The sequence below is a fragment of the Tubulanus polymorphus genome, chromosome 3, assembly GCF_964204645.1.
Source record: "Tubulanus polymorphus chromosome 3, tnTubPoly1.2, whole genome shotgun sequence".
Classification (NCBI taxonomy): domain Eukaryota; kingdom Metazoa; phylum Nemertea; class Palaeonemertea; order Tubulaniformes; family Tubulanidae; genus Tubulanus; species Tubulanus polymorphus.
This window is the reverse complement of record NC_134027.1, coordinates 8,110,479-8,132,983: the sequence shown is the minus strand read 5'-3', so window position 1 is coordinate 8,132,983 and position 22,505 is coordinate 8,110,479. Positions and strand designations below refer to the sequence as shown.

Below are 22,505 nucleotides of genomic sequence, written 5' to 3'. Positions count from 1 at the left end.
AACAAAGAAATTAATCCGCTCAAGTGTTTTTTTGTTGTTGAAAATGCTTAGCATTTTATTGACATGAAAAATATGCTTATAAACATCTGGAATTTTGTACAATATAATAATGATAATAATAATAAACATATATATGTATTTATATTATTTCCCTCCACAAAATATGAAATCAAAGCTAAATAATATTGATAATACAAGTAACTTTTCTACATGAAGAAAATCACGTTACTACAATCATCCAAGTTTACAACATCTTTGTATGTAAGTATTAGACATAGGCATCCGTCGGGTTAATAGGGAAATAGGTATTCTATATAACACAATACCATAAACTACAGTGAAAGGTTGCTTTAAATACAGATATCTACATTTTGTATCTTTTTTAATCCACATCTCAAATACAGTACTGAGTAATGGCTAGCAATAATATCTGACATTGAAAAGAAACGAAAATACAGTAGCGCCTGTGTACCGGTATTGGATTTTCAGTTTGGAACAAAGTCAGTTTTCTGCAATTATTGATAATGTAAATTGACTCAGACGCAAATTAATATAGTCTGCCAGATCGCAATTCAGACGGCTTCAATAACTGTAGTTCAACATTGATCTATGCCATTATTCATTGATATACCTGGTAATGTTGAGATGGGAAACTGTATTCTTCTAGAACATGCGAGAATAGCATACTGTAAATTGTATGACACCTGTCCTCAGTCCAATAGTGAATGATAAATCGATATCCCACATTTGAATGCAACCGATTGTTACGCAAAACAATCAAACTTCTGCGTAAGCGTCGTCAACGGCGACAGAAAATCATTGTCAACTTGAATTAATGAATCGAAACAACAGCGTTTGCAGAGTCTCCTTCCAGTTTTCAAAAATCATCATGACAAAATCTAACTGAGAGCTGGTAATCAAAACCCATGACTCAAAAACCAAACGCAATATACATTCATGTAATTAGATATATTTTAAAAATATCCTTCAATATAACGGTAAAGTGAGGAACAAGAAATCTCATATTCTAAGGTTACTGGGCGTATGAAGTTTTAAGGAGGTTTTTAAAATACCACACACTCAAATGAAGCACCACCGAAGCAGCTAATCTAATCCTTGAATAAAATAAATCATATCTGTATCGAAACATACACCACTTATTCAGAAACGAGTGTTCACTTTTCATTTATCCATATATACACAAAAGATCGTGTTAGTTCTGAAGAGGCGGAAAATAAGTTTACAGCATACGCTCTGGCAAAAACCTCTCCAATTTTTAGAATGATTCAAGTTGGTTCCGACAGAGTACGGTAAATGTCCACCATGCTCAAAAGAATACATTCATACTGGGGGTACAAGTTTATCGAATCAATTTTTCACGCACAAACCACATTCTCGTTACTTGTTTCATTAAAAAATCCCAAAACCATCACAAAACTATACAAGTATTTTCCATCAGAATATTATCACATGAAGAGAAATACCCTCACCCATAGATACAGGTATATCATAATCTGTACAATAGCGAAAGAACTGAATTTTCTATTTTACACATAACAAAGAAAAACAAATATTGTCCAATTGTCAAGGAACACGGAAATTTGTGGCGATGTACAAAATTTCCAGGGTCAGATTCACTCACCGAATCGTGTTCAAATCCAGACCAAACTGAAACTTGGACTAGTTGATAATTTAACTCTGGGAACTGAATGTATCTATTCTCTATATTAGTCCGCTAGTCAATACTCTAAGACGATAAACCCGACCGATTACTGAAATCATACATGACTAGAGTGTCAAACTGAGTTTTGAAAAATACCTGAAAACATTCTTGATGAATCAACTAATTTCTATAGCTATCAAATAATCTACCGTACTAAACATAAATAAATCGTATTTTTTTCACAGATTATACATATAGGGGCTATTCGATATAACATATAAAGCCACAAGTTTCTTGGTAATAAATAATAAACCTCTCGAAAAAGAAATATAGATCATCTTTGATATAAATCAACCAACAAAAAATTTTTATAGTCTTTTGACAATTTCCAATGGCAAGAATAACAACATTTAGGGTAACTCATCAACATTCTCTGATTTTCTGAATCAATACGTAACTCTCTGACAAAGTATTAGGGCTGTGCATTTCATCTTAGGGCAGCATAAAGACAGATTTCAAAAACACAAACATTTGTAATTTCCATTCTCACAATATCTACAGATATTTTAATTTAAGTTCTTGCCACGCATGCGAGCAATACTATCATATCGATGAAATAAAAGTATTCGCATGAAATCAAAAAGTAATTGATTTTTGAACATTTTCTACAGCGTAAAACTAAGGGAATGTGAAATCGTGTTCAGAAGAAAGGAATGCAATAGGTTACGTATGAACAGTAATAGGAATGTATAGAAGTAGTGAATGTTGAGCGACAGATCTTTGAAAATATAATTGCATTTCGTCCCCTAGATGTGTGCGCACATGTGTACAGTAATACAAATCACCCTAAAAACTGATTGATTGACACACTCTAATGGACTCAGATTTGAACCATCTTAATCCTTCTCAAGCAGCCAGGATCATCTTTATTTTTCAGATTATACATATTGTTCTTACGGGTAGTTGAAATTCGATGAATGGCAGCAAAGGTTGCCTGTGAAAGATTAAGATAACCTTACTACAAAATGAAAGTTTTTTGTACATTTAAAAGCATTTCTTTTCGTTTTACAGTAGAACTCCCTTAATTCAGATTTTTCAATCCGGATTTTCACTTAAATGAGAAGAAATATTTAGTCCATTTAACCTAAATATTTGGTCCATAGAAACTATCATTCACAATTCGTATTATACTTAATTCGAAGAAATCTGGGCAGTCCATAGTAATCTGAATCAAGCGAGTTCTACTGTAAATTGTTTTCAGCTGTATTGAAAATAAGAACGGAACTAGTTTCATGAATTTCTTGTTATCTCTGATCTCTTGATAAATCGAGTGAAAGTTCAAATCACAGTATTCGCAGATTGTATGAAGGCGGATTCCGATATTCACTTAACCTCCTATGATGAAATGGGTGATTTTTCCGTCAGTTTGATATGCTCGAAAGGGTTATCATCGCCCTGAAAAGAAAAATGAACTAATTCTTATAAAATTCAATTTTGGGAATCATCGTCTCCGCGAAGTATCTATCACCAAAAAAGAGAATTCCTCTTACACTTTAGAACAACAACAAAAGATACGCGATTGATAAATATGGATGAGAAATAATCGTTCAAACAAAGCGTAGAAAAAGTTACCCTCGCACATTAAATTCTTATACCATGACTGATCTTATTTAGCTACTACATGTTAAGTAGTAAACTAACTACAGAAACGGAAGTCTATATAAATAGATGATGAATTGATATGAACCTACAAAACCATCCCCATAAAATATGTATTTAACCATCCTGTCTATGGTCAACACATGAGCCTGGTTTTATAGACTGGCATTAACTTTAACCCAAGGGGTTAACTCAATTGAAAATGAACTGAGTTAAAGATAGGCCTAATATCAGTCTACAAAACTGGGCCCTGCATTATATAATTCATGCATGTATCACCATGTTCCCTAAAATAGATACCGATATAATACAATGTATGCACAATAATGAATGAATTGCCATCAAGCCGTTCTTATACCTGTTACCCAATAACCTATACGCAAATAAACCACATACAATCTATCTATCAACTATACAGAATGTCTTTATGCTTCCATAGCCCCGTATGAAGAAACACAAGAACGTAGTTGTATAATACACATGTATATTTGAAATGATAGTTCCCAACACAATTGAGAGACACGCCGCAAAATAGGTTACTCACGTAATAGGCCCTGAAATTCTCCCTCTGGAGGCAGATATAAACAAATCAAATTTTCAATATTCAAAACACGAAACCTATTGCTGGTAGTAGATATTTTCAGTCTTTTGCTGTCTTGATGAATAAATTAGTGTCTTGGAACAAAAGAATTTTTTTTTTTGTAAAGCTATTGATGCATAACTATAATGAGAATTTGATACAAATTTAATCCAAAATTATTTGTGATAAATTTTCAAGGATGTTACTCGTAACTGTTATATCTATTTTAGAGGAGAAATGTAGGATATCAGGCTGTCAGTCAAACCTTCACCTAAACTTACCCTGTAATGACCACATTTCATTCTCCTGAAATCCCGAGACAAATTCAAATACACGATAAATTCTCATGTTGTGGTAAATTGGAAAAAGTTTTTCTGAATTGGAATCCAATCCAGGGTGCCTCTACGAATTTATTTCTAGATTGAAAGTGTACTATCTTCAATACTACCCATTGGAAAAGTATGTTTTTAGCCTAGTCGGGCAAAACAAAACATCATTTCCAAGTTGAAGATGTTTATATCAATACTGGTGAGGCAGCTGGATGCCCTCCCACTTGAAATTACTCAAAATATCCCAGATCTAGCAACTTGCACCATTGAGTAAATTATTGTTATGCTATATTGCCTCACCTTTCCAGCCATGGACTTCAGTTTGTTGAATAATTTCTTTCCCTTGCTTTCACGGCTGAACTGAACACTATCGAAATTCTCATCATCTTCTCCTTCATCAATGGCACATGTTTCGGCAGCAGGAAGTTCCGCATCTCCATCTTTGTTAGGTCCAGACGTAACCAGCTTCATATACTTATATTCCAGTCTATAAAACATATAGAATAGCTTATGTGAAAAATCGATCTCTAGGTATATCATCGATACAAGTTATACATTCTATGGCATATCTCAATGATTATTACTTTTTGTTTCTCTTCCAACAATAAGCCAGCAATACAACCAGAACAAATCCAGTAACACAAGCGATAAGAACGGAAAGCTTCATCTGAAATAAGACATCATTTTTGTATATTTTCATGGCTATTCAATTATGGAGAGCCATTTTCGATAGAAAGATCCATTCAGTAGATAAATAAATAAATGAAATACATACCCACATCGGGAAGTTGTCACACTTCAGTATGTGCTTCTTGGGTTTAGTATCTGTGCCAGAGAGTACACAATGTCTACAATACAAATACTCATCAGCTTTAACGGGACACAAAGCAACTCGATATAAACAATACAGCATTCTTTATACAGTAGAACTCGCTTAATTTGGATTTTTCAACTTAATTCGGATGAAATATTTGGTACATTTAACCGGGAATCTAGTAAACTATAATTCATAACTTGGATTTTACTTAATTCGCAGAAATCTGGGCATTCCCTGGTCATTTGAAGTAAGTGAGTTCTACAGTAATTCTTCTAATGAGTAGAAAACATTGATACAGGGTGTGTACAAATGCCATGAAAATTTTAGTACATGTTTTATGTTAATATGTAACCGAGGCAATAGCCAAAAATTCCAAGAAATCCTTACTTTGGAGGATAATAATGAATAATCTGTTCTCCTTTGATACATTCCCCTTTTACTTCTTCGTAGTCAGCATCTTTACACGTAGGGCAGGCGTAACGACTTCTCCACATGAAGTGGAATGCACACCCGTCGCAAGTACCGTCCGGACATTGTGGTGGTAGATCAATTGTACCATTGCCTTTCTCTTTCACCTCGCAGCGCATTATGATCGTCACCGAGCGACCTTTAGGACAAGCTTCTGTTGGCCTGTAATTTGATAACGTTACTGTATTAGTAACATTTTTACTTGAAATGGACATGAAAACTCCCTATATTGGCAATGCACAGTCACTGTACTATGCATAGGTTCAAGTGAAGAAATATCTGTCGACCAGGATATAAAATCAAATTTGTTCATGATAAGCAATAGTAGGACTTGCTGGAATACGTCACTAATGCCAACTACTCACGTTTCAGATACATATTTGAAATGAACATCCAGATCATCCTCTGTTAAATGAAAAAGAAAAATAGTGGTTGTGTTACACATACGGATATTCATAGATTTTCCTATAATCATGTGAAATATAAATAAGCCACTAAATCTTACCGTCTGAGATCCAACCAACTTTGTGCAGGTCATGGTGCAATTCTTCAGTTGTAGAATTTGTATATCCGAACACTGATACAGGATGATCTCCGAGACTGTAACAAATCATTACAAGAAAGGCATATGGAAATTAGAAAGTAAACAATAGTAAATTATTCTAAATAGTGCTGGACAGTTAAAGACAAATGCCAATAACAAGGGCACAGTATATACCTGACTGGTTGAGCTGAGAGAACTGGTTCAACTGGATTCTTAGGAGGTATAATAGTTGTTCGGCAGATAAATGCATGTAATTTGTCGATGCCTTCCTTATTGTCCAACTGAAATGAAAGAAATATATATGAGGATGAATACGGTTAAAATATGTTAAACACCAGAGAAATTACTCAAAAAGTATAATTACTTAAAAGGTATATATAAAGCCAACACCATGTAGATAACTACCATAACAAGAAAATCATTCCTGAACTCATTATAGAAATCATGGCCAACTCCATTAAATCATAAATTCCTGATGACATCATCAAATTATCCAGTTATGTTATTTTTTCACAATTATGGTAACAAGAAAATGTGAATAGCAGCAGTATATGGAGCAGCCACCATTTCTGGCATATAATAATAATAATAATCAATATTTGATCAAATAAAGGATGTATGAAAATATTGGTTTTATCAGGGGAGGCTATAACGATATTTATTTGTGATTCGAGGCTAGGGTATAACCAGGGGAAGAAGCATTACCGCCATAACACGCAAGACAGAATTCTCCGAAGACGGCAACGTCTTTGTATCAAAACTATGATACAATCTACCACCATGTTCCTTCAAATGAATGTGACTAACAGTTGAAGTTTCATTCAGAATACACATGCAACTCATATTGAAATACAATAACAGTCAATATCCATCACAAATGTTATCACTAAAATTATGATTGACAGTACTAAACTTTCACGCAACTGATACCTTAAGATGTTGTATGAAAGTGGACCCAGTTCCACAGATATATATTAAGTCTGCAAGATTGAAAGTTTGACTTAACAGTCTAAAATCAAATACACAATGCTGTGGAACAAGGTCCTGGGCTATGCATGCTAGTCTATTGAAATTGTAGTCATAGTAGTTCATTAAGGTAGATAGAGACGAAAAAGAAATGTTCGACTTCGAACCGTACGGAAACCCAACAAATCGCAACAAAGAAATACCTTTTCTGAGAAAACAGAAACAAACCCGAAACATATTAAATTACCTTCGATCTACTCCCACCAGCATGTTCCTAAATCATATCGATTTACATTTAATTCCCAATTCCTTTAATGTTCGGGAATCCTGAGTATCGGAACATGGTTCAGTTATTCTTTTCACAATTAAATGCTTACCCCCGACGTGAAATTATTCGAACAAGACGCCAATTGTTTTCCGCACAAACTCAGTTTGAAAACGTGGAAATATTGCGTGCCGCTCGATGTGAACAACTTCGTACCGATCACAGAACGAGGCCTGTCGAAAAAAAAGGAACGATTATTTGCAATGAACGGTCGATTCTTTGTCTGTCAATCTATCGACCACCAGAGAAAGTGCATGCCTACCCTTTTAACGCGCTGAAGTCATATTCTCTTCCGTTTATGCTTTTGAATTTACAATCGCTAACACACATTCCTCCGTCTGCTCTCAAACCCTCGCCGCATTTAAGGCAAGATTCTTTGCCGTATGGTCGATCACCGTGTACGATCGTGTTCTCGGGACACGGCATACATTTGCTTGTTCTTCGATCGATGTAATGATTGTCCGGACACGGGATACAACTACAATACATACAAAAATTAGCATAAACCGGGATCGGAACCCAGAACCAGTAACCATTCACACGCAATAATTTGCCCCATGTTTAAATTTGGCACAGGCCTTGTCTGACACTCTCGGTCAGGCCCATTTGGCACTCATATGAACAGTTTGTCAGGGCAGAAATGATTGCACGATCGTGGCTATAATCAGCGTAAACGTAGACATTTTCTCTAGACTATTCGACTGAAAGGTACTCACCCTTTGCTGTTGGTTCCTTCAGGACATTTCATGCATTCCGATGCTCCTCCGTTCAACGTGTTTGTGACATTAATCGAATAGATCTTAGCCACGTCATTCGTGTACAGGGTACTTCGCTGGTTGCTAGAATTTTCGAGGTCATCCCACGACATTTTTTGGAAAGCCCATGAAAACGTGACGGGGCTATTCTTAGTAATCGAATAGCTAAAAAATCACGAAAAGGGGAGTTGTTTAATAATCTAAAAAAAACTCTGAACCAAAAGTTGATGAGCCAGCAAAAATATTTATTCATTACTCTTCAGGCATCCCAGGAATAATGAAAATAATGGGCCTATAACTTATATAATAGGCCTATAACTTTTAATTACCTGAAATGAACTTTCGGTGTTTTTCCATACCAAGCCTTTATAACAGAAGCACCATGAGCAGCTGAATCCTATAGAATGAACAACACCAATTAAACTTAAAATACTGAACTTTTGTACGTTATATACAAAGTGTTGTGAACAAATACTAAGGAAACCAAGTATCACTCAAGATTAGGAATAGAACCCTGTGGAATACTCAGGCAGTGCTAACTGCAATACATCACGCAAGTAGTTAGAGATAATCATTGAGAGGGGCAGCAGAATAAAGACAGAAGGATAGCTTATCGGTGCCCAACTTATCAGCCTCATGAAAACAGCAGAATAGAATAATCCCTATCTAATCACGTGAATCTCAAGAAAAACTGAAAAAAAAAGAACTTCTAAACATGATAGTTCCACAACCTCTACATATAGACATGCTCACTAGTGGTATATGTAATTGCTCCAATTTACCAAATGAAAAAAAAATGATGGAAATAAAATGTTCGTGTGTAAAGATTGGCAGATAATAAAACCGAATACCGAAAACTAACGTCATCAAATCTAAAACTGATTTATAACGATAATAACCTGTCTTCTTGCTATCCCGCTATTTTTGGTCTACGTATAAAGCGAAGAAAGATCCGGATAAATGTACATATATTTCGCTATGTTTTGTTCGACCGTTGGGTCGAAAGGGTATGTCCTATTTAGAAACTATTTCGGATGGTTTCAGGAGCATGCATTGAATGTAGTTGTACCGTTGTGTGTTTCTTGCGATGTTCATTTGTGTTATCATCTGCTTGTAACTGTATATGAATGTAGTTGACGTATTTTTGGGTCATAAATTCAGATTATGTAAGAGTTAGACAACCAAAATTGACTCTAAATATATTTTCTTAGAGTAATATTTAAAACCTAAAACGAATAGTACTGTCAGAAAGGCAGGTCGGTCTGATATCAAAATTTCTAATTTCCATATCAAATGATTTTTACAGAACCGCCAATCCAAGAAATCAACTGAATTCATCCATAACGTTACAGACTAACATACTCCCGCTATCAGGGACCACGTTTGACTTGATATTATAACGCTCTGATGAATTGGTAAATACCGTAAGAATATCCCGACCACATAAAAATAGTGCACATTCCTTTGTTTGGTGTTTTTTGTGTCCATTCATGATTAATACTTTGAGTGCAATATGTACCGTAATCGATGAAAAATAAAAACAAAACCCCTCGAGTCATTTAAATTGACCAAAAACCCTTATGACGTACAAATACACAAATGGCATTTATCTAAACTGATCACAGTTCATACCCATTGTTTTGGAGTGGTATATCCTTTTGTCTATTGAAATAAATCAAAATGAAGTCAAAAACTAAAGAAGAAGTTTCTTTTAAAGATGAGACACAACATGTTAACATATGACACAAGTTTCGTTAACAAGATTGAAAGTCATACCATTACGTTTCAGATACCGTTTCAAATATTCAATGCTCTCAAAATGGTTAAGGATTTCTGAAAAATAAAACAACTTACCGCCACAAAGAACAGAGCACATTTTCCGGTACAATCCAATTCAACGACGAAGCTAATCTTGGCTAGTTCAGTAGCTTTGCCACCAGGACTTCGATTGTTCCCGACAAAGCCACCAATTCCCAATGTCAACACCACGTATGCATCGTCCATATGACCTTTACCGCTTTGCAGGTGATCACCAGACGGAATCCAGCCTTCTTTAGTCGCACAGCCATCATCTGAAAGACGCCGAAAGTAGGGATCGTTTAACACGAAAAATCAAAATCAGAAATGTAAAACTGCTTGTTTGGCGGTTTCGCTTAACTTCACATAATCATTTCTAAGATGAATTTCAGATATGAATTTCAGCTCCATAACCCAACTCACCATTAAAAGACATACAAGATGAAGTAACATTAGGTGGTAACTCGTTCCACCAGCGATAGGTAATACCATAAACAGCAGCTGTAGTCGACGGACAGGGTTTACATATTCCTTTCACTCCGTCAGAAAACGTGTTCTTTGGACAGAATACGCACGACGAATTAAAGCTGTACATGCCTGGAATCATAAAACAAGATTGTTGGTCAAGGCCGGGTTACAAGGAAATACTACATATTTGCTGGGAATATTTTACCAGGATTGCAGGGCGGGCAAGGAGTAAGTGGTCCAGCTAATGGCAGATGAACACCGGCAGGTAAATTCTCATCACAGTATTTCGGTTTGATCCACTGGTACAGTTTTTGGGTCTGAAAATGAATATTCAAACGGTCACATTCTAAACACTGAAAACTTACAGAATCAACTTTTTAATTGTTCAATAAACATCATCCAAATGGCTCCACAGTGTTTAATTTTACTAATTTTCATAGAAGTCTTTCAAAACGAGGATTTATCCGCTTAAATCATTTATCATGATGTTTAATGACCAGAAAAATACAATACCATTTTCTGAGAATTACACGGAGCCATGTAATCGTAGTAATGTTGACTTGTACACGCTGGTTTCTTGATACATTTCTCAGAAGCCGGCCCTGAAACGCAACAACCAGTAATTAATAGAATCGTTGGGAATCTGTTCTGCAGCATGATGTCAGGAATGTATTTGAATGCTGCTTCACAATATGAAGGCATTAACATTCGTTAATCAATTCACTAAAATCGATCTTTATGTTCAATCGCATAATAATAATCTGGTACCTGAATATTCCCCAGCATCGCAGGCAGTACACTGCGCTGACCCGGGAGATGAGTAAGTATTACTAGGACAAGGGGAACATTCTGATGAGTTCTTGCCACTGAAATGACCGCCTGGGCATTTCGTACATTCGGATGTAAAAGCCACGCCTTAGGAAAAACAAAAACAACAAAATTATGCATCACTCATTCATCAATAGAAATCAATATTTATGATTATGGTCGACAATACATGAATTTCAAGAAATAATCATTATCGTAAGAGCTCAAACTAATTCACGTCGATGTTAAGTATTTATCGATAAATTTTCAAGAGATCAATTGCATATTCATATACTGTATTCATAACGCAACAGTCGAGTAGAGCAGGCTGTGCACTAATACACACATTGCAACTGCGTATCATAAGCATTACAGACTATAGAAAGGTTGGCTTATTAGATCAGCTTATCACTTAATCAATTACAGATGATCAAATCAACTAAAAAGATATTAAGGAGATTTCTGGTTCCGAATGTGAAGATGAAAAGCTAACCGTCGATCTCAATTTCTTTGATAAGCACTGGCTTTCTGGTTTTCGACGCTGAATCCGACATTTCTATACCAATTACTTTCCAGTGTAGGATATTCACACCAGATTTCAAATCCATCTATAAAATATACAGACAAATTTTTTCAAATTCAAAGCTGAAATCCGCCACGCCATATCAGTACACACACGAGGTTCATTAGCATAGATTCATCACTGTACCAGTAGAACATTTAACCAATCTGTTACCATATCAACAATGATACGTACATGCTCATTGTCCTTTTTATGACCAATTTCAGGCAAGATGCTGTATATGAAAATGATCAGGGAATACACGATAGTCTATACTTGTATATAAAGACAAAAGGCCATCTGCATGGGCCTACTTTATGTCTGTGTTATATGACATTTTCATAGAGATGCAGAAACACCCGAAGAGGTTTTTGGATTGACTATGTAGTTAAATAACCGAAAAAATTTACTTAGTATTTTAGAGGATGAATATGCATAAAATAACAAATAATCTCTCGCCCCTGCTGAGCTTCCAACAAGGTTCTACGACTGCGCCATCTGTACCCGGCTAATATAGGCCAAGTGAAGACTGTATTCATCATTACCATTACACGCACAAATGGTTCATGCGCATGACAGATGGCAGCATCAGCTTATTTCAATCTACAAAAACACTATTGCTTATCATTGCCTCTTTCAGTTTGCATTTTAAACTGCCCTCGGGTTGGTAGTTGGCTAGTGTAAAGGTTGAACTACCCGGTATGTGAATATTGAACGTGTAGGCTTTGATATGAAATAATCAAAGCAGGCTACTTTTTTGTCTAGACAATAATTCAGTTGAATGAGTAATAAAAGGGAAATTATAGTTGGAGATGATAAATGAACAGGATATTTACAGAGAAATTACTATCCCACAGAGACTGCAGAATTAGATCCTGTAGTCAAATGAAACATTGATCTAATAAAATACCCGATATGAATGACTAGGACAACAGCACTAAACCCGTGTTACTACAATCGCTCTTGACAACAGGTGTTCTAATAATAATAATACGATCACGAGCAACAATCGAATTACGTATATGAAATTGCGTTGCAATGTACGAAATCATGAACATGAGATCGTTTATAAGGTATATTTTTCTTACAAGTTTTTACAAGTCATACTTCATAAATATCCAAAAGGGGGCTAATACACATCCGTCTTAGGCGTCTGCTTACCCTATGAGTCTTCCATTGACCTTCCTCTGTCATGGTCGGCCAGACATTTGCTTCGTTGTCGCTTTTCGTTTGGCATTTATCATTTTGTATGAAGAAATGGAATATCGTCGCATCGTCGCTGTACTGATATTTGAACTCGACGGAGCCAGCTCTGGCGAGCGTAGCCGAATAAACCAACGTCGATGAGCACTTGCTGCCGAGGGTGGCCAGGAAATTGCCTTTAGCTTGCCACTGTTCCCTACAAACACAACAACCGTTGATTAAGTATGCACAAAGATGAAAGTGGAGACAGTCGTAGTGCAGCATGAGCTGAATATATAAATATGCTGATTGGCATTATTCATGAGCATCTCAGTAGATATGTATCTAAAGCGAATAAATAACATTGTCAGCGCGGAGGAGTAAAACAACCAAACTACAATTATTCAAAAGTTGAAATGCAAAATAGTAACTTTTTTTCAAATCTATCAATCTATTTCCAAGACTTCTAGTCAGACAGGAGGGCAAAGGTTTATGACATCATAGGTTTTTGGTAAAATCAATTTTCGGGATCATTCATTTATTACGTACCCATAAATTTTGACTTTTCCAACCCCCCTATGTACGCAAAATCAGCCATTTTATCATATACATTAAGCATTACAGTACGCAATTGCACTGGCCCCTCCCCTAATCTGTACGTAATATATGAATGATCCCTTCTCATTATTCACTGATACGAACGTTCTCTGATCTATGTATAAAACTTACTTCGTGCAGTTATTCACCGATTTCGCGCGGCCCTCGCTGAAGCCTTCCGTTTTCACGCTGAATCCTTTCGGTATTTTGTCGAACGATTCGAATCGGATACCGCCGCCCAGACTGAATGTTCCAGCCGCGCACGCGTGACAATTTTGATCGCCTTGCACATCGAGGAAATACCCGCGGGGACAGGTGAACGCTGAAAACGAAAACAAAAATTCACATTTTTTTTTCTAATCTATGGTCAAAATGTGGTAGGATCAGTTTGTTGAGCGCATTTTGATGAATTAGGGTAAAGAGATCCCACAATAATATATAACGAAAAAATAAAGCCCGAAAATGTTTCCTTGAGCCTAGGTTAAGTAGTTAATTCAATGTTTTGACTAAAAATGACTATTCCAGAAGATGGCCATTAGAATTTGAAACGTTGAATAAACATTTTCTCTTCATATCAACTTCGCAACACTGATATTAATGTCTTATTGATGGTGATTGATGAATTAGGTTGATAAATATAATGGCAAACATTGAATTTAATAATCAACGAAGCCCGCTCATTAGGAGTGAAACAGAAAAACCATAACTCAATAAAATTCATCTTAACTTCTTCCATTTGAAGTAAACTAGACGATATCCTATGCAAATGAAACGATTTATGAGTTAGACATTGTCAAATATTTGCGACGACAATAAATAACTGCAAAAATTAATATCCATTTACATTTAATTCTGTATTATCAACTTTTAACAAAAAATGTATTTGACATTGGAAGATATGAAGATATATTAATTGTTAAGGCCATAAGGTCATATCGCGATCTCTTGAAGAAATAATCCAAATTCAAGTACGAGCAGGTCGATTTTTGTATAGGCTTACTCAATACATGAAGTTAACAAAGCCTTAGACTGAGTTGGACGCTTTATTACAGTTCATAAGATAAATACTAACGAAAATATCAATTTCTAAGAGATTAGGACATTTTGAGTATGCACACTACTGAAAACATATCCAGTAGGTCTACTCTATTCACACAGCGTTTTAATTCGGTGGCAGAGTCACAAAGCCATCAGTTTCGAATCCCTGCCAAGCGAGGATTACATCATATGTAAATTACATCATATGTAAATACTCGTTAGGCCTATAACAACATATCTATTTCGCAAATATGAAATTTACAACAGATATACAAAGACTTGCATTTATTTTGTTCAAATCTAATGAAATATTCAAATGTATTATATATAAAAGCCATATAAAATGAAGTATGAGTCATCTCACCAGAGACTAATACTGCATATAATAGACCTAATACAGTCCTAATACCAGCAGCATTGCTTTGTTATACTAAAACTGGAAATCAACAATTACCCGGTAGCGCAATAAGCGATGGTAAATGATGATGAAAGAGATATTGCCATGCAGAATTCAAATCGTGGTACTTACTGCAGTCCTTGCCGCGAACAGGAGGGTTTGGCGCTCCACCGATACATTTGCCCGGTTGAGGAACTGATACGCGCCATCGGCCGCCGTAACTATCACATTCTGTGTATTCGAAATGGAAATCTTTCTACAAAACACGAACGAAATAAAATGAGCGAAAAAAGAGACAACTTCCGAAAAACATCCTGATACCTCAGATCAACTCTCAACTCAATGATTTAGGAACCTAGTTTCACAAAAACATGTTACCAAGTTGAAAAGAAATTAAAACACTAGTGAGCTTATTGGATTTAGTAAATTAGGGCCTAATTGAATTTTAATAACAAATCAGCTAAAACTTTCAGGCATTTCAGGAAATGTAGGTCCAGAGATATCATTTCGATGCTGAAATGGGAAAAATGACTAAAAATAATTAGGCAAATCTCTGTATCTAATTTTCATATTCCTGCGTATATGGTATAAATGCAAGGAAAAAAAATCACAATTATTTTAAAACGGTAAGAGTGAAGGGGAGACAATGACAATATTTAGTTTGTATACTATATTCATAATACGGCTTATTGGCGTTTTATGTACATACATGCAAATGAATATCTAAAAAATAGGGATTTAACAAACATGGAGATTAATGACACGATTACTCAATTGGCCTCTAGAGCAATACCCTCATTGAAATCTTGTAGATATTCAATCTTAATCGATAAACTTAGGCACATTTTCAAGTGTAGATGGATGGGGGCTTGCTACATTGGGGTACTTAGAAATATATCTACGGTCTAAATATGCTACATGCAGGTTGTTATGAAAACAGCACAAATTAATACAGGGTTACAGTTAGTAAAAAAGCACATGAATGCGTATAGATTATCCTTTGGAAAAGCATTTGATAAATTCGTTATATTGATGATATTTCTATGGTATAAGCAAATACTGTATATTAAAAACAAGTAGGCTATCAGAAATGGTTACAAAATATGTAAATATACCGCACGATGACGATTTCTATGCTATGCTATTTCAAACAAAGCGTCATCTTTGTTAGTTCAGCTGGATACACAATTCAATAGAGAATTATCATCGATGAAGGTCAGGGTATCAATCAGTGCTATTATCGGGAAAAATACGCGTTTGCGAAGACAGTAAAAGTAAGGCCATTAAAAATGAAGTGCATTTATTAAAATAGAACTTATCTATATTTCTTATCTATATTTACCTCCTGTAAAAAAGAGACAGTCGTGAATTAGTTCGTTAAAAACTAATCAAATAAGCATTAATTTATAACTACTACTTCAGTTTAATGGGTCAATCATTTAAAATGCAAACAGTGACCAAATCAGCATCAGTGACCAAATCAGCATCATAGGTACCAAAGCATACATACTAATATTAGCTTGAATGCCTATGGTGTCAAAGATTTTGAATAGAAATTTAAGCTTTTGGCGATTCATTTAGAGGGCCGATTTAGAGTCCTTTCACAAAGGACCCACTACCCTTGCCATTGCCCATCAAAATGAGCATATTCACCAGAGACTCTATAATAATAGGGGAGAAGCTTTAAGCACTTAACTTTTGCCTATCTGCAGTATATATATATATTATAGTAGTATATATATAGTATATATAGTATATATACAGTATATATATATAGTTGCTGCAGTATATATATACTGCAGTATATATATACTGCAGTATATATATACTGCAGTATATGCTGCAGTATATATATATATATATATATATATCATTCGGCCCCTATCATTTATTTTAGAGAAATTTTTTAAACTAATAACTTACTGGTTGGCATGTTGGTAACAGATCAGCAGCTATTGGCCCAATCAACACCACCACGCTCATAACAGTAATAAATCCTGTATTCATCATATTGACGACTTTTTTCAGACCGAGTTTGAGTAAGATTGAGTAGCCGTACTTCCGGGTTGTTCCAATTAATTATCTCAGTTGATTTTACTACGTGATTAGTCCTATATCACACCACTCAGCCACAAAATCACTACGAAATTAGTCAGAATTCTCAGTTGAGAGTCGGTTCACTCACTAACTGTACACAAAGACAATAATCCTGGTGAGATTTCTTATAAAATACGCTGAAATTCGGCGGATTTTGGAAAATCAAAGCTGCCAACACCAACCCGGAAGTTGGAATAATTCACAAACCTCGATTGCCAGTGTCAGGCTGTAATTGCGCCGAGAGGGCAGCACTTGACGAAACAAATGTTACTGGTAACGAGTGGGCGGGCACGCGCCGGGATAATTATTCAGTCAGAAGGGGGTGCGGTCGAATATATCAGTTTTCGACCTTACCATTGGCTGGCATATTGTATAGAACTTGAAATCCACTTAGAAAAAAAATTAAAACCTGATCTTTGTTAGCTCAATGGCTATCTTTCTATTCAGCAAAACCTAACCAAGTAATGCTAACAGTTGAAAAAGGACTCAAGACACTCTTTCCCACAATTTATTTTCGTAAATAATTTTCTATGTTTTCTAACCGAGTAACAGTGGGTTGAACATAATCAACAATCACAGCACAGCCGCTATAAAAATCATCTGATATTAAAGTTTCAATAGAGGCCTCAGTTTCTAAGATATGACCAGTTTCACCATTGAAAAGCCTTAATTTCTGAAATTGGAAGAAAAATGCAATGGAATTTGTAAGTCTTTCATAATTGTCAGAATCAAAGTCATCATGACTTACTTTATCACTTGATGTATTGTTTTCATTCTTCAGGCCAGTTGTGGATGCTATGTAGTCAATAATCTTTCCAACTGACCATTTCTATTTTATAAAAAAAATATAAATTAATCAAAAGAAGGGTGGATATTTGAGACTGCAGATATACTGTAGAGTCTCAATCCCCGGGTGTAAGATGCAAGAACTTAACCTTTGAAATATATAATGGTTTATTTTGAGCAATCATCGAATTATCCAAAAACTGAACGTCAAAATACAATCTTTCAGTTTCAGGAATCCCCTTATCTCCAGTTGCTTTCTGCTTGACTTTCATCAGTGCAACCTTTGCCAACGTCTTTTTTGATTTTCGACCAAAACCTTTGCTAGGAAGTGGTCTAGAACCTAAGATATATTATACATTGAATTACTTATGGTACTACTGGTAATATATTCGGTAATATGTTGTGAGGTTTAATGAAGATGATACCTATACTGGTAGCTTTGGCAGTGTGTTTATATGAATTTTCTGATTCTTTAGTTATACTAGCGCATCTGTGGTCTTGAGCATGTCTATGGCTGAAATTTATGATAAAACATTGTAAATTGTTTTCGCCATCCTTCCTATCTAAGATGAAATCCGTATCAATCAGAACTACCTGAGGCAAAAGTTGTTACGACAATGTTCACATATTATCTGGGTCAACTCTCGTTTTTCACATCCAGCGCTTGCACACGGGTAAGACTTAGTGCCTTCAAAAGGTTGAATATCGGCCTTATTCTCAACATACTGTTAATCATACATAAGAAGAGAACAAACAAAGTGATGAGTGAAAATACTAAAGTTTAGTTGATGAGTTGTGGATAATATGTATATTTCGTACCTCTGAACAAAGATGATTCTCAACTGTCCTGTGTACCTTGCTGGAAAAAAGAAAAACCAACTTAATCATCTATCGGATCTTACTCATGCCCGGCTGGATCGAAACATTCACTATTCAACTTACCAAAACAACTGGGAGCACCAAGAACATTTAAATGGAAGGAAATCTGGAATAACAAAGGAATTATAAACATAAAATGTTGTCAAATGAACTCATCGCGGACAATCTGTCAAATAGATCTCATGTCTTGACATTTGATTTGTTTTGAATTGAATGGCAACCTTTAAATATCATAAAACTTTTATTTTGATTGTGACTGATACAATCATCAATAAGCACTTACCTATCTGTTTACAAGATTCAAAGGCACAATGTGAACCTATATTCATCTCGGCCATTCTTTCAAATAGTTATTAAATAGACTTATTGTAACAATAACTCGTATCTTATTCTTAGCACTTCAGATGTCTGCTATTTAATAGTGGAGCTTCGGATAAGGATAAATGACGGGTTAAGTCCTAATCCGTGTTTTATTTCATTGAAGGCCCGAAAGCAGCAAATAAATTAATTTGGAAACAAATTGATGTTGTTTTGAAATGTTTTGTATTAGCCTACTCTACACTAAATCATAAATTTAGAATTCAGAAATCTAATGTAAGAATAGGATTATAAGAAAAAAGTTAATAAAATATTCACCTCGGAGTCAACTTCATGTGGCTGACGCAAGTTGACCGATTGAAACACGGCCCGGAATAACGAGAAATAACGACGAAATTGTGTAGAAATCCTCATATTTCACTATAACAAACATGGCTGAAGACGAACTGGTAAGAATGTATAAAAGTTGAAATCGATTTCAGTCCAAAATGTGTCCCTCTTGACAATAAAATTGTCAAACATTTCAGCAGCTGTTTATTTTACTTGGTCTGTTCTTAAATCGTTTAGCTAGTTAATAATAGCCATAGAGAACAGGACCCGGCTGGTTCCAGTTTCTTTTTGTGATATGTCTAGAGCGAAAATTGGTTCAGTTCTAGATTATTCAGTTTCATCCTTTCGTCAAATCTTTGTTCTGAATACTAGAATTGGCTCAGTTCAGCAGAGCTTGACAATAAGCCAACCAATTATGTTCAGTGTTTCACCCAACCACAACCAGTCCCTGTTCATTTTTTTCCAGTCATTTGACACTTCTATGAAGAAGAAGAAAAAGAAGAAGATGACGTTCGATCCAAATTTGATCGTTGATGCAGAGAATACGCCCCCAGCTGAGACGAATGTGGAGAAACCAGAAAAGGAAGAGGCTGAAAATAAAGATGATGATGGTATGCATAACATGACGTTTCAATATGTTTGATTTCCCTTGTGATGAAAACGTTTGACCCGTCAATTTTAAGGATGATGTTTGAATTTATTTTGCATTTTCAGATTTGAATTTAGATGAATTTGACTTTTCGAAAACGAAAAAGAAGAAAAAAGCAAAGAAGAAGTTTGATATGGATGATATGAAAGAGGCTGTGGAGGTAGGTTCGATTCTATCAATAGTGCAATGCACGTATTGTTCGACCTTGTTTTTCACCATAAATCTATCGTATAAATTATTATTTTAGGAAGCAGAAAAAGAGGATGCCCCAGTGTCGGTGGACGTCGACGATGCAGCTGACATCGGTGATGACTTAGATTTAGATTTAGGATTCAAAGGCGAAAAGAAAAAGAAGAAAAAAGGCAAAAATAAGAAGATCGACGTGATACTGTCCGAAAAACCAGACAGTGAACAAAATGGTTAGCGTCTTTTTAGGAGGAAAACGTCCTAGCCAAATTTTGTATATTTTATACTCACTAAGATACTAAATTATTTTTTTGAAATTGCAGAAGAAGATGAAAGTGGAGAAGCCTGGGCGAATACAGATCGGGATTACACATACGATGAGGTAGATATATGAAAATCAGTAACGCTCGAACCGTCAACGACCGAGTAAGAAAAAAATTGATGCATGCGATGTTGTTCTTGTTACAGTTATTACAACGGGTATTCGACATTATGCGCGAGAAGAATCCGGATATTCTAGCGGGCGAGAAAAAACGATTAGTCATGAAACCGCCGCAGGTTATGAGGGTTGGAACCAGGCGAACGGCCTTCGTCAATTTCACAGAACTTTGTAAAATGTATGTTGAGAAAAATTACACTCGATTTGATTATTGCCTACATTTCTTCGATTTGTTGCCAGCTATTATTGTTGTATGTTCTATCTTTCAGGTTACACAGACAGCCTAAACATTTATTAGCTTTCTTACTGGCTGAATTGGGTACTAGGTAGGCATACCTCCGAGATTTATGAAGTAGATTATATTTTGAGTAATGTAATGAAAAATACAATTCGTAAATAATATAATTTGTAACTTTTCTCGCGCAGTGGTTCGGTGGATGGTAACAATCAACTCATTATAAAAGGAAGATTTCAAGCAAAACAAATAGAAAATGTACTAAGAAGATATATTAGTAAGTGTTGACAATTTAGTAACATACATTTAGATCCTCCGCAAGGGTAGATCTAGGATTCTTTGAAAAGGGTGGACCTCACCGCAACCCATCTAGATTTATTTTTTGTCCATTTTTGGAACGCCCATTTGAATTTTGAAGGGAGTGGACTAGTCTCCAATAAATCTGCCCTTGTTCCATGCTTACTTTCATTGGTTCAATAGCACCTTATTGACAAAACTGTAAAATTTTATTTTTACAGAGGAATACGTGACTTGTCACACGTGTCGGTCGCCGGATACAATCTTACAAAAAGACACTCGTTTATTCTTTCTGCAATGCGAGACATGCGGCTCGCGGTGCAGCGTCGCCAGTATCAAGTCCGGTTTCCAAGCGGTTACTGGCAAACGTGCGGCGATACGAGCGAAAACCACCTAGAAATAACACGAGAACACTTTATATCGGATCTATCGCAAATTTCAATAGCAAAAGAGAGAGGAGATTGTGTGGTTGAATATCCTAATAAATACTGAAATGATTATTATTGCGGAATTAGAACGTTGTAGTAACTGGTGTGGAGAATATTGTCTTATTCGACGAGGATTTGTCATTCAAATTTTGTTCTACATGTACAGCATTCGCAAAAATATTCATCTCATAGATACATCATGTAATAGTCGCGGCGCAAGAACATTCACTGCGATAATCGTTTATAAATCTTGGACTTGCGTGTAGCTGTTGACGGTGCTTTATAGTTGAAAAGATACGTTGTGAATTAAAAAATATCTCGCGACCAATAACCGAGAGCCGATATCTTTTAACACTTATTAAGATCCAATCCGAGTACGTAAGACCCCAGTTCCACAGTTGCGGAATTACTGTGTACTTGTCAAATCAAATCTGATCCTCAACTATGGAACTGGACACTCAATTATGATGAGCATTCAAGTTTTGGTGAAGGATGCACAATTTGTTTGTATTGATTTTTGTGAAGGTTACTGGAATACATGTATAATAAATTTTCAGCCATGTCTCTTCATTACCTGAATATTTGGTTGGTTTTCAATGTATTTATTGAGGTTTACTTTCCGGCATATAATGGATCAGTGTTATTGACTAACAAGAAAATATAGAGTAGCATTCTGACAAGAGGCGGTTGTTTATTTGGAGAAATATGGAGAATCCCTTTAAAAAGACGAATGTTTTGTAATAAGGCTTAAGCAAAAGTAGGCACTTATTGTCTTTTCAGCTCCTTTTAGTGAATTGTGCCCATGATAGACATGGTACTAGACAAATGCCCATCAGTAATTTGTGCTTGGCTGGGGGCCTTAAACAGTAGAGTCGTTACAAACCATGACACTACAGGAACGACTACA

At 35.6% G+C, this 22,505-nt stretch overlaps 3 protein-coding genes across 3 annotated transcripts; 1 reads left to right on the top strand and 2 right to left on the bottom strand.

Moving 5' to 3' along the window:
- Positions 1 to 81: 81 nt before the first annotated feature.
- Positions 82 to 17,222, bottom strand: LOC141902921 (endosome/lysosome-associated apoptosis and autophagy regulator family member 2-like). Its single transcript, XM_074790884.1, has 26 exons — positions 16,878 to 17,222; positions 15,087 to 15,210; positions 13,652 to 13,841; positions 12,902 to 13,139; positions 11,672 to 11,786; positions 11,140 to 11,286; positions 10,885 to 10,973; positions 10,577 to 10,688; positions 10,327 to 10,500; positions 9,961 to 10,178; positions 9,739 to 9,768; positions 8,436 to 8,503; positions 8,068 to 8,271; positions 7,614 to 7,829; positions 7,404 to 7,524; positions 7,274 to 7,300; positions 6,766 to 6,846; positions 6,235 to 6,341; positions 6,022 to 6,116; positions 5,882 to 5,921; positions 5,436 to 5,678; positions 5,007 to 5,079; positions 4,816 to 4,898; positions 4,532 to 4,718; positions 3,867 to 3,890; positions 82 to 3,118 (listed from the first exon to the last, which is right to left on the bottom strand). The coding sequence occupies exons 1-26, from the start codon at positions 16,962 to 16,964 to the stop codon at positions 3,059 to 3,061; spliced, it is 3,153 nt and encodes a 1,050-aa protein (XP_074646985.1). The 5' UTR covers positions 16,965 to 17,222; the 3' UTR covers positions 82 to 3,058.
- Positions 17,223 to 17,524: 302 nt separating this feature from the next.
- LOC141902605 (AN1-type zinc finger protein 1-like) lies at positions 17,525 to 19,138 on the bottom strand. Its single transcript, XM_074790418.1, has 8 exons — positions 19,000 to 19,138; positions 18,780 to 18,822; positions 18,657 to 18,696; positions 18,432 to 18,562; positions 18,263 to 18,351; positions 17,987 to 18,177; positions 17,800 to 17,880; positions 17,525 to 17,724 (listed from the first exon to the last, which is right to left on the bottom strand). The coding sequence occupies exons 1-8, from the start codon at positions 19,052 to 19,054 to the stop codon at positions 17,560 to 17,562; spliced, it is 795 nt and encodes a 264-aa protein (XP_074646519.1). The 5' UTR covers positions 19,055 to 19,138; the 3' UTR covers positions 17,525 to 17,559.
- A 219-nt stretch (positions 19,139 to 19,357) lies between these two features.
- Positions 19,358 to 22,177, top strand: LOC141901297 (eukaryotic translation initiation factor 2 subunit 2-like). The gene is made up of 9 exons (XM_074788450.1): positions 19,358 to 19,483; positions 19,831 to 19,975; positions 20,079 to 20,173; positions 20,261 to 20,432; positions 20,523 to 20,581; positions 20,668 to 20,816; positions 20,908 to 20,964; positions 21,065 to 21,150; positions 21,392 to 22,177. The coding sequence occupies exons 1-9, from the start codon at positions 19,466 to 19,468 to the stop codon at positions 21,565 to 21,567; spliced, it is 957 nt and encodes a 318-aa protein (XP_074644551.1). The 5' UTR covers positions 19,358 to 19,465; the 3' UTR covers positions 21,568 to 22,177.
- Positions 22,178 to 22,505: the final 328 nt, after the last annotated feature.